Source organism: Ambystoma mexicanum, chromosome 6p, assembly GCF_040938575.1.
Source record: "Ambystoma mexicanum isolate Mex_15411 chromosome 6p, UKY_AmexF1_1, whole genome shotgun sequence".
Lineage (NCBI taxonomy): Eukaryota > Metazoa > Chordata > Amphibia > Caudata > Ambystomatidae > Ambystoma > Ambystoma mexicanum.
In genome coordinates, this window is record NC_090935.1 from 40,418,768 (window position 1) to 40,431,925 (window position 13,158).

At 44.1% G+C, this 13,158-nt stretch overlaps 1 protein-coding gene across 1 annotated transcript; it reads right to left on the bottom strand.

The window, feature by feature from the left end:
• Positions 1–840: 840 nt before the first annotated feature.
• Positions 841–11,997, bottom strand: LOC138510869 (uncharacterized). Its single transcript, XM_069626529.1, has 2 exons — positions 11,370–11,997; positions 841–2,996 (listed from the first exon to the last, which is right to left on the bottom strand). The coding sequence occupies exons 1-2, from the start codon at positions 11,989–11,991 to the stop codon at positions 2,617–2,619; spliced, it is 1,002 nt and encodes a 333-aa protein (XP_069482630.1). The 5' UTR covers positions 11,992–11,997; the 3' UTR covers positions 841–2,616.
• Between the last annotated feature and the right edge of the window lie 1,161 nt (positions 11,998–13,158).

Genomic DNA, 13,158 nt, shown 5'->3' on the forward strand with positions numbered 1-13,158 from the left:
ATCCTCTACACGTATGCCTACAGACTGGCCAGGTCTCCTTTGTACAACCATTGTGGATGAAATGGCTGTTGAGATGGTTGTCCACATGAACACATGCAGACAGGGCTGAGAAGAAAGGAGTGTGTGGAAACCACATGGAAACCACAGGGAAAAGCACATGGGATGTGGAGAAAGAGAACACCTGCCTGGACAGCATGGTGAGAACGGAAACTGGATTGAAAGATGAGGAGTGCTGGTCTGGAGTAAGCGCCAATGCAGGTGGCAGAAGACAGCGAGCAAGTTATGAAGGCTGGGGGAAGGAAATAAGACTTCAAGAGGAAGCAGAAGCGAGCATGCCATGAGCTTGAGTGATCTCCTAAATGTGTGAGCGTGGCAGCTTCCTTGAAATTGTAAATGAAGGGCCAAATCTAACCCTCCTCCCTCCCACCCAACCCTCAGCACGAAGGCAGAGAAACGACAGATGTGCCTCACTTCTAGGCCCATCACGATAGACTGCAGGTGTGAGAAGAGCTCAGAAAACCGTTCAGACCATACGCAATAGATGACGTGGATGATATGGAAATGACATCAATCGAGCAAGTTGACTAACTGCAAAGCCAGAAATCAATGATGGCATCACTGCACTGTCTCCCTGGCAACCCCTGCACTGCGGGACTGTCTCTGTATCCCTACAGCCCCCTTTACCAGCACTTGTCTGCACTTACCTTGCACTTGCCACCAGTCTGGCCCGATTATTTATCTGTTGTTCCACTACCGTGTACTGCACTCCCCCCCTCCCTTTCCCCTTGCACTTTTCCCTTCCCTCCACCCATGCACTTGCGCGATCTGAATGACACCTGGCCTAGTAGGATCGTTGTCTGTCTTCCCTTGTTCCCCCCTCCCTGCCTCGTCGCGCTTTGAAACACTTGTATATAGGCGTGTTACAAATGCCATATCATATCACAGCGTAGCCGCTTTATACATAATCATCCATTCATGAAGTTACACGAACATGCACTAGTTTATTGCATATAGGCACGAAGCACATGCTTATGACGCACAAAGGTAGAGGACAAACACATACATATAGTTGTGTTCATATCTTTCGCCAAAGCTGAAACCACAAGATACAAAGAGTTCATATATTTAGCTTGCACATGCTTGACATGGAGAAGCCGTAGGGACTGATATAGAAATTATAAGGTCTCTGAAATGGATGGCAAAGAAGAGACAGGCTTTGCGCACATGGAAAAGCTGACACGATTGCCACTGCCAGAGGCAAGCAGAAACAAGGCACTCAGCCTAAGAACAAGTGGAGACAGAAAAGTTCCAGTTACCAAGAAAATACGCCACCTGCGGAAAGCCAAGCTAAAATCCACATAACTACATGCAAAAGGCTTAATTTCGTCGTCTGAGCACACATGACCCAGCTGAACGGGACAATGGCCATTAAACCAAGGTAGACAGAGAAAGCCATTCCTATCGAACCAGGGAAGAAGAAGCTACAATTGTTGCATCTGGTCGATGAACAGAATGCACTCTCCCAGGCTTAGGTGATCAGAGATGGCAACATTACGGAACGCTTTGCACCTCCATGTTCATTCCCATTGCCTTGAAAAGGTACACTCAGCCAGGTAACTGTCCAGGGTCCCAGGGATGGGAGGAAACATTCGGACCAATCCAGATTCACTTTTCACATGGGGATAATTTGTTGCAAGGGCCAATGGTCTCTCTGTGACCCTACAACATTGTAACTTGATACTAGTGGGGTGCTTCTAGGAAGGGCTCCCAGACATGGCTATCCAATCGTAGAACTAACCTATATGTTCTCTATATGTAGCCTGCTCAAACTGACCAATGTAATTGGCTGATAGGTTTTTTTGGGATGGAACATGAATTTTGGACATTACACCAGGGTAAAACGGGGTGACACATGCTTAGAATATGAGCTCTAGGGGATATTTATTTTTCTGGTGTGATCCCTGTCATTTTGGGGGGGGATCTTTCCAAGCCAGCCATTGAAAAACGATCAAAAAGTAAGCAAAGTAGATGGCCGACATGGAACGGGGAGAAGGAACTACACATAGCCCCTTCTCGCTTTCCATGGCGGCCATTAAAAAGGGTTAAAAAAAAGTTAAGATAGAAAATGGCTGCTAGGGAATGGAGAGAAGGGACTAAAGGTAGTCTCTTCTCCCTTTCCATGGCAGCCAGTAGGAGAAAGGGAAGGAAAGTTGAGGGATGCAGCAGCAGGTAAGGCTTTGTTTGGCTGGTAAAGCCTTGGCAAGGAGAAATCAAATCGATTGTTATAATCTGATTGTCCCTCACTGGGTACTAAAATTGCATAAGTCCCATGGCTGAACTGTGCAATTTACAAACCCCAAACATAGGGTTGGGATGGCCCTCAGAAGTAGAAGCAGGAAAGGAGGAAATGCAGGAATTTTTCAACCAGCTCGACTTCTCCTTTTACAGGATATGATGTAATGTCCCTGTCGCGGCTGGTCAGCTTCCCTGAAGGGGAACAACGTGTTAAGTTTCTTACTCTCAAACACTCCTAGTCTGCACCAGATGTATACCGTTGATACACATACCACGTTCTCTAACCCTCTGTAAATCCTTTCTGTTCTGAAACCTCAATGTTCAGCCCCCATTCGTGGATGCGCCATCAGTTGAGCAGAGGAAGTTGAGCCTGACGTGGCAGCAGTGGTCTGCCCACGTGAAGTTCTTCGCCGCATCCCGAGTCATCAGCACACAGAGTTCAGAACTAGGGTCACTGGGCTCTCCATCTCCCCAGTTGGTGTACATTTGGGAATGATTTTTGTCTATCCAGTAAAGGTTCCCCCACACCCGGTGCCTGCGCAATCCAATCCATACGCCCTCCCCTTCGGCGGAACGTGCTATCTCCGCCGCTGCCTTCTGGACTTGAGGCGTGGCAATGCTGGCCAGGTCGCTGTGGTTACTCCGGCAGTGGGCCAACGCATCCCACCAGCTGAGGTTCTTCTTCACAAGGTACACAGGTCCTGGAGAAGGAGAGAGATTCTGATTACTTTGTGTTCACAGTTCTTAGCTAGATGTACCCCAGGAATTCACCCACCCCACCATCACCACAGTAGACCATGGAACACAGCAGCACTGCCACTGGAGCATAGACTAGGGACCATCAAGACTGTCAGGAACTCAGAATCAGCTTTCCTTTAGAACACGCTCACTCTCTTTAGTGGCCATCCATCCAGGCTGGTGGAACATCTGTTCAAGAGGGAGGAGGCCAGGTGCCCAGATCACCCGAACTGTCCACTTATGGAGCAAATTGAGCAAATTAATCTAGCACCTATTTTCCTGCATAGACTTCGAGCCAAGTCATATTATCTGAAAAGCTTTTCACTAGAGCAAAAATTATAATTTAATTAGTTTTAGCTATTGAGTGGCACGGAAGCGCCAGGCATAAGCTGGAAACTATTGCACCAGAATACTGCTAGGAGGAGGATGCATAAGATGGACACTATTGCACCAGACTACTACTAGGAGGAGGATGCATAAGCTGGAAACTATTGCACTAGAATACTGCTAGGAGGAGGATGCATAAGCTGGACACTATTTCACTAGAATACTCCTAGGAGGAGGATGCATAAGATGGACACTATTGCACCAGAATACTGCTAGGAGGAGGATGCATAAGATGGAAACTATTGCACCAGAATACTACTAGGAGGAGGATGCATAAGATGGAAATTATTGCACCAGAATACGGCTAGGAGGAGGATGCATAAGCTGGACACTATTGCACCAGAATACTGCTAGGAGGAGTATGCATAAGCTGGATACTATTGCACCAGACTACTGCTAGGAGGAGGATGCATAAGCTGGAAACTTTTGCTCTAGAATACTGCTAGGAGGAGGATGCATAAGATGGAAACTATTGCACTAGAATATTGCTAGGAGGAGGATGCATAAGCTGGACACTATAGCACTAGAATATTGCTAGGAGGAGGATGCTTAAGATGGAAACTATTGCACTATAATATTGCTAGGAGGAGGATGCATAAGCTGGACACTATTGCACTAGAATACTCCTAGGAGGAGGATGCATAAGCTGGACACTATTGCACCAGTATACTGCTAGGAGGAGGATGCATAAGCTGAAAACTATTGCACCGGAATACTACTAGGAGGAGGATGCATAAGCTGGAAATTATTGCACCAGAATACGGCTAGGAGGAGGATGCATAAGCTGGAAACTATTGCACTATAATACTATTAGGAGGAGGATGCATAAACTGGACACTATTGCACCAGAATACTGCTAGGAGAAGGATGCATAAGCTGGACACTATTGCACCAGAATACTGCTAGGAGGAGGATGCTTACGCTAAAACCTATTGCACCAGAATACTGCTAGGAGGAGGATGCATAAAATGGACACTATTGCACCAGAAAACTGCTAGGAGGAGGATGCATAAACGGGACACTATTGCACTAAAATACTGCTAGGAGGAGGATGCATAAGATGGAAACTATTGCACTAGAATACTGCTAGGAGGAGGATGCATAAGCTGGACACTATTGCACTAGAATACTGCTAGGAGGAGGATGCATAAGCTGGAAACTATTGCACTAGAATACTGCTAGGAGGAGGATGCATAAGCTGGACACTATTGCACTAGACTACTGCTAGGAGGAGGATGCATAAGATGGAAACTATTGCACTAGAATACTGCTAGGAGGAGGATGCATGAACTGGACACAATTGCACTAGAATACTGCTATGAGGAGGATGCATAAGCTGGACACTATTGCACCAGAATACTGCTAGAAGGAGGATGCATAAGCTGGAAACTATTGCACCAGAATACTGCTACGAGGAGGATGCATAAGCTGGACACTATTGCACTAGAATACTGCTAGGTGGAGGATGCATAAGCTGGAAAATATTGCACCAGAATACTGCTAGGAGGAGGATGCATAAGCTGGAAACTATTGCACCGGAATACTACTAGGAGTAGGATGCATAAGCTGGACACTATTGCACCAGAATACTGCTAGGAGGAGGATGCATAAGATGGAAACTATTGCACCAGAATACTGCTAGTAGGAGGATGCATAAGATGGACACTATTGCACCAGAATACTGCTAGGAGGAGGATGCATAAGCTGGAAACTATTGCACCAGAATACTGCTAGGAGGAGGATGGGCTTTGAGGGTGGACACACAGCTGGTGTTTTTTGTTGTTGTGACCATCCCCACCCACTACCTGCCCCTCCCTGCCCGATCCTCCTGGGATCTCTTCTGCTAACCTTCTCACGCAGTAAGTTCGCACTTTGTACCGTGAGTTCCTGACAGTGTTATTTCAAAGCAGTCTTCAGAGAGAGTTGATGGCTTAATTGCACCTCTAAACAAGGTTCTGGTGTAATAAACATCTCTTAACCATGTGCGCCTTCAGTCTCTTTTCTTATAAGCAGTATTCATGTCCTGGCACTAAAGTCTTGATAAAAACAAGCATTGGCAAAGCCAACAGTTTTGGCTTTAGTGTAGGCATGTGATAGGCATGCACAGCCCTGCTCTTTAAAATTAATGTATTCAAGGCATGGCCAAATACCACTCTACAACAGTAAGGAAGTCATCCATATGTATAGACAACACCTATGTATGTATTTATGTCATGTCATGTCATGTTTGAATCTTTTACACAGTGCCTGTCATCACCGTACTGGTGTCTTGCCCGAGAAATTGGCATATCATGAACCTTGTCTGGGGATCCCAGACCATAGTCTATGAGGAAGAAGAAAGGAAAAGCAGCAATAGTGAGGGGAGGGAGATGGGAAAGGAAAGCAAATAACTAACATGCTGGGAAGATATGATGAGTTGCAGTTAAAGGGGGTCAAATGGAAAGATGATTATGAACGATGGGAGATCAGAAATCTTGTAGTGATGAGCCATTGTACAGTGGTGGCAGTTTCTAGTACAATGAAGGGAGTACTAGCATGTGAATGTACTGTATGGATGCATGCATGGATGCATAGATGCATGGATGTATGGTTGGATATATGCATGAATGGATTCATGGATGGATGCGTAGATAGATACACTCATGGATAGATATATGCATGTATGGATATATGGATGGATGTATATATGCATGGATGGAACCATGGATGGATACATGCATGGATGGATACATGCATGGATGGATACACATGGATGGATAGATGCATGGATGGATGCATGCATGGATGGATATATGCATGGATGGATGGCTATATATATATATATATATATATATATATATATATATATGTATATATATATATATATGTATGGATAGATTTATGCATAGATGGGCATATGCATGGATGTATGCATGCGTGTATGGATGCCTGGATGGATGCATACACGGATGGGCCTATGCATGGATGGATATATGCATTGATAGATATATGCATGCATGCATGCATGCTTGCATGGATGATATATGCCTAGATGGATGCATGTGTGGATGAGCATATGCATGGATGGATTTATGGGTGGATAGATATATGGGTGGATATATGCATGGATGGATATATGCATGGATGCATGCATGGATGGGCATATGCATGGATGGATGGATATATGAATGGATGGATAGATGGTTGGATATATGCATGGATGGATTCATGGATGGATGCATAGATAGATGCATGCATCGATGGATGTATGCATTTATAGAAATATGGATGTATGGATGGATTCATGCATGGATAGGCATATGCGTGGCTAGATATATGCATGGATGGATGCATGCATGGATGCGCACATGCATGGATGGTATATGCATGATGGATGGATGCATGCACGGATGGATATATAGATGGATGGATGGATGGATGGATGGATGGCTATATATGCATAGATGGATGCATACATGGGTGGGCATATGCATTGATATATGCATGAATGGATGGCTGTATATATATATATATGGATGTATGCATGCGTGGATGGATGCATGGATGGGCATATGCATGGATGGGCATATGCATGGATGGATATATGCAGGCATGAATAGATATATGCATGGATGGATGCATGCGTGAATGGGCATATGCATGGATGGATATATGCATGGATCGATATATGCATGGATGGATTCATGGATGGATGCATAGATAGATCATGCATCGATGGATGTATGCAATTATAAATATATGGATGTATGGATGCATGCATGGATGGGCATATGCATGGATGGATTTATGGGTGGATGGATATATGGGTGGATATATGCATGGATGGATATATGCATGGATGCATGCATGGATGGGCATATGCATGGATGGATATATGCATGGATGGATAGATGGTTGGATATATGCATGGATGGATGCATAGATAGATGCATGCATCGATGGATGGATGTATGCATTTATAGAAATATGGATGGATGCATGCATGGATGGGCATATGCATGGCTAGATATATGCATGGATGGATGGATGCATGATGGATGGATGCATGCATGCATGGATGGATATATGGATGAATGGATGGATATATACAAGGATGGCTGTATATATATATATATATATATATATATATATATATATATATATATATATGGATAGATATATGCATGGGTGGGCATATGCATTGATGGATATATGCATGAATGGATGGCTGTATATATATATATGTACGGATGGATTTATGCATAGATGGGCATATGGATGGATGCATGCATGGATGGGCATATGCATGGATGGATATATGCATGCATGAATAGACAAATGCATGGATGGATGCATGCGTGGATGGGCATGTGCATCGATGGATATATGTATGTATGGATTGATACATGCATGGATGGGCATATGCATGGTTGGATATATGCATGGATGGGCATATGCATGGATGGATATATGCATGGATGTATATATGCATGGATGGATTCATGGATGGATGCATAGATAGATGCATGCATCGATGGATATATGCAGTTATAGATATATGGATAGATGGATGCATGCATGAATGGGCATATGCATGGATGGATTTATGGTTGGATGGATATATGGGTGGATATATGCATGCATGGATGGATGGATGGATGCATGCATGCATGGATGGGCATATGCATGGTTGGATATATGCATGGATGGATATATGCATGGATGGATTCATGGATGGATGCATAGATAGATACATGCATCAATGGATGTATGCGGTTATAGATATATGGATGTATGGATGGATGCATGCATGGATGGGCATATGCATGGCTGGATATATGCATGGATGGATGCATGCATGGATGTGCACATGCATGGATGGATATATGCATCATGGATGGATATATGGATGGATGGATATATGCATGGGTGGATGCATGCATGGATGGTTATATGGATGGATGGATATATTAATGGATAAACTCAATCAACACAAGATAGTGGTAAATACCACATAAACAGCAGAGAACTACACTGACACAGATAACACCAAAGTGTGTAGGTACTGTCGGGATCCATTTAAAGGCCCCAAATAGAAGTCCCTTTCACATAAATAGCAAGATTTTAAACACTGAAACAAAAACGGCCTGGCATTCGTTTTTGTTTTTCAATTAAAGTTAAAAATAAACAGGTGGATAGGGCCTACCTGTCATTACCAATGGCCAAGCAGCATTTTAATTTGCAAAAGAAGGAGGAATGAAAGATCCCTGTCACATGGAAAAAATGATTTTTAAACATTGAAAACAAAAACGACCTGCACAGGTGTGTGCAAATCAAAACGGCTTTCAAAAAAAGCAAAAGTGGAAAAAATACCACTGTCTTCAGACAAAGCCAGGAAAACAAACCATGATGTGTGGGTTGACAAAAGCAATGTATATTATGTTTCACCCACAAAACTCCAGTGACATTTGAAGATGTGTCTTCATGGAAAATGTCAGCCCAAGGCAGGCCCTGTTTTTGGCTGTGGTCAAAACTTCAGAAAGGAAAAGTCCCACTTCCAGCCTGGATATCACATCTCCCATCTAATGACCCCCGCAATAGCAATGTGCTGCTGAAGGTGTTGAAAGCCCAGTGTTCTCCAGACCTGCTGGCTCTGAAAGCATGGAATTTTAACAAAAAACACCCTTGGCTGGAGCACGACTAAAAGGTGTGAAAACTGGGGGCTGCAACTTCAAAGAGCAAACTACCAACTTCAGAGAGATTCATACAAAACCCCTGGTCACTGGCTGACCCAGCGAAAACAAATGGTCAGAAGGCATGAACTGCCATTTGTCCCACATAAACATTCACACTTAATTTAAAAGGACTTTTATCATTTAGGCCTTTTTCTCATCAACTATAATGTGGATTGATTCCATTTTTTGTACCATATTGTATCTAATTTCTAGGTGATCGTGGGGATATAAAATGCATCTACTTGTGACTCTGGGAACTGTAATGGCCAGTTAGACTAGGTTTCTGGCTGATTTGAACATGTTCCAAATGTGAGAGTTGGTGAGTGGGTGGGAAATAAAATTAGGGATATGCTTAATAACTTGCAACTTCATAACTGTTGTGCTTTTTATGGAAATGGCAGAAATGTGCCACATGGCCGTGATACATGATACAGATTTGGTGGTCGGCTTATCTAAATCCCCATGATTAGCCGAAACAGAAAATATGTTTAGTCTGACAGTTGCTAGTAAAATTATGAAGTTGTGATACATAACTAGTTTTTGCCAAAATGTTGAGAGGAGAAGAAAGGGGCGATTACAAATAGCAATTGCCATACGTTGCTACAAACCCCTAAACCAATCCTGACTTGACGGCTGCATTGGGAGGAGAGAGAGGAGTTGTCCAAGCCTAGTGAAAGGGAATATTGAAGGGTACCTCCCCAAGATTGTGACATTGGTGATGTCATTGCTGCTATATAAGGGGTACCTCACTAGAACACAGGGAACACAAAAAATGGACAGACAGAAAAAGGAGAAAGACAGGAGGACAAAGAGAAGAGACAGGCCCTCAGGAATGCTTCTGAAATGTACCATCTGACAGCTGCAAGGAGACACCAGAGGAGATTGCTGAGAGTGAATCTGGGTGGAGCTGTCTATTTCTAGGAAGGCCTCAAAGCTGACTGGGTCCTGTGGTGGAGAGCGGGAGGCCATCTTTGAGAGTGGAGTGACCAGACTCCTGCCCTATCTTTCCAGAGTGTCCTGAGATGAAACTGGCTTTCCTGAACCTTAAACAGAGGCTTGCTATGTAAGTGGAACTGAGTCATGGGAAACCAAAAGATGGAGTCTGCTTGCTTGAATGCTTTCCTTTTATAGTGGGTGAGGGGGGGGCGACACAACTGTGTAGATCCTTAGCCTATGTAACCAAAAATATTAATTTCATTAATTGCCCATTTGGCAGACCACCATGGGGTGAATTTTGTTAAAATTTGAAATTAACAAAGCTCACTTCCCAGTGTGCTCTGAAAACTATAGCCTATAATTTAATTGGGTAAATCTTGTTGTCCAGCTGACCCTGACTTCTTTAAGGAAGAGGGGTGTTTTTGTTCTTTAATCATTCCAACCTTTTTATCCAGCTTCCCCAACAGAGACCTTTCACTAAGGAGGGTTCTGAAATTCAAAATTCCCCAAAGCATTCCAATTTTTCTGTCTGACTTCCCAACATAGATCAAACCAAGGGGGGGCGGGTCTGAAACACAAAGCGATAAATCACCCTGTGTTTATTTTAAACCAAAGGTGTGGGAAAAATCATAATTGCCATATCTGTTTGAACCAATCTTGAAATGCTACTGCGAGCCTTTTAAGCCTGCAGGAAAATCAAAATCCCCTGATACTTGTCTTCGTTATAGATCAGTGTAATTATTTCATGGAGTGAAATTTGCAGAATGTAAGAATTGTGTCTGTGTTCTTTTCAACTCACCTTTTTTATTTATTTATACTGAGAGAAGTTGATTGTGTTGTGCCACGGATAAAGTGGTGCTTAACATTTTTGTGCTAATTTCTATTACTTTTGATTTAAATAAATATCAATATATGTCCCATACAGCGGCATGGTTCTTGGCTCATTGTTAGCTCAGGGGAGAGAGATGCAAGGGGCATGATATGTGTCTGAGATAGGGCTAAAAAAGAATCTGTTAAACAGTTTGTTGCGTAACCACTAGAGTGGGGAGGGAAGGAACTCCCCGTGTTGAGGGTGGCTTCTCAATAAACCCTTACAGAATGTATGCATGCATGTATGTATTAGTTATGTACTGGTATTGATTAAGCGCAAGCCAAGTTGAATAGCAGTGGAGCACTGTACACATCGGTAGGTGGAATCAAAAATGCACGCATGTGCAGCTTGGGCACCTGAAGGTTTTGGCTTTTATCTGTCCGACAGGTGTACCATTTGAGACAATGTACATATATTTCTTTGATTACCTGTTGAGTAATTGGCGGCTGGCCTACTGGCGACTGTTGCTCCGGTGGATGCATTGTTCAGAGGTGAGCTATGATGGGAGGTGTGTGTTGATGCTGGGCTTGCCACTGACGAGGTCCCAGCACCGCCCCCTGAGGGTACACCATTGCTGTTGGAAGACGATGGATTTGATGTTGGGCTTGCCACTGACGAGGTCCCAGCACCGCCCCCTGAGGGTACACCATTGCTGTTGGAAGACGATGGATTTGATGTTGGGCTTGCCGCTGTCGTGGCCCCAGCACCACCTCCTGAGGGTACACCATTGCTGTTGGAAGACGATGGATTTGATGTTGGGCTTGCCGCTGACGTGGCACCAGCACCACCTCCTGAGGGTACACCATTGCCATTGGAAGACGATGGATTCAATGCTGGGTTGTTGGGAGAGAGGGTGCTGATGTTTCCGTACCCGCTGGTTCGTAGTGTAGAAGCTTTATAATTGTACTCACAGCAGCAGGTGTACATTGTATCAGGTGGGCTGCACGCCCAAGGCTGATGAGTTCCGTACAAGCCTAGGTAGCTGTCATTGGAAGAGCATTCAGAAAGCAGTGGGGTTCCACTCTCTATAAAGAAAAACAAGACTTTCATTGGGGTATGGAGGGATTGCAGTCTGTGTGGAATTAAACACTTTCTTGACCAACCTTTACAAGCGTTTTCATCACATGTCCTTATCCCAGAAGCAAAAGAATCATCACCCACCATCGTCATCATTAAACAGGTAAGATCGTTCAGCGGGTTAAGCGTTTGTTGCTGCGATCTGAGGGAGATCTATAGGCCGCAGGTTCGAATCCCGGCAAGGCCAACTCAGCCTTTCATCCTTCTGAGGTGGATAAATGAGTACCAATTTCGGTTGGGTGATATTGTATGTAAATATGTTCTTTTTAAAGCGCTTTGGATTAAGGCGCTATATAAATAACACATCATTATCATTATCCCCATATAAAGTAAAGTAAATGCTGCGGTCTCGGGGTGCTCAGGATGCCCCTCACAGCAGCCCCAAGCTTCCCCTCCTTGGATAAGAGGCAACCACAGAAGTGTGTGGTAAGTGGCATGCAGTACTGGCTGCATGTGGGGGCAACTGTGCATGCCAAGAGGGGGAAAACCTACACAGGGTCAGACCCCTGGTCTGGGCAAAGCCTTCCATAGAAAGGTTGCAACCAAAGCGAACGACTTACCCTTACAATTAAGATTAGAGTCTACATACACTGCCTTAAGAAAGAAACTTAAAACTCCCCTTTTTAGGTGATACTGGATTAGAGTTAGAACAGCCCTTTTTATTTTTGTATTTTTTAGACAGGTCTCTTTTATGTTCCATGTTATGTGCCCCGTTATCATGTAGGTCCCTCCTCCGTCTTAATGTGGGTGCTCTGACGCCTGCGGGCTAACGACGCGGTACAAGTAAATAAATTAATAAACATAAAGGCCTCAGATTTCCGATGGCAGCAGGGGAGCAGTTGCGCTATGTGGGGGGGGGGTCAGGGAGGAGAGGGGTTGTTGTTTGAGGAAGTCATGCAAATATAACAAATAAACACCATAGTCTCTACAATCTCTGGGTCTTCCAAAAATAGGGCATTCTGTGACCCTTAAAAGGGGGGGGCATTAGCGCTGAAATTAAGATGGGGAGATTTTCAGAATGATTCTACAGTTGACAACCAAATAACTAGAAGATACACGCATGTTCGTTTAGATCCATGAGGTGTGTCCACCTTTCGTGGTTAGTACGCAATACTTCCGGGCACACGTGTAAACAGTGAG

Excerpts from the sequence above, each read along its gene's own strand:
- LOC138510869 (XM_069626529.1), bottom strand. The coding sequence starts at position 11,991 with ATGAAAGTCTTGTTTTTCTTTATAGAGAGTGGAACCCCACTGCTTTCT. Across the intron at positions 2,997-11,369 it reads AGCCGCCAATTACTCAACAG|GACCTGTGTACCTTGTGAAG; the intron begins GTAATCAAAGAA and ends CTCCTTCTCCAG.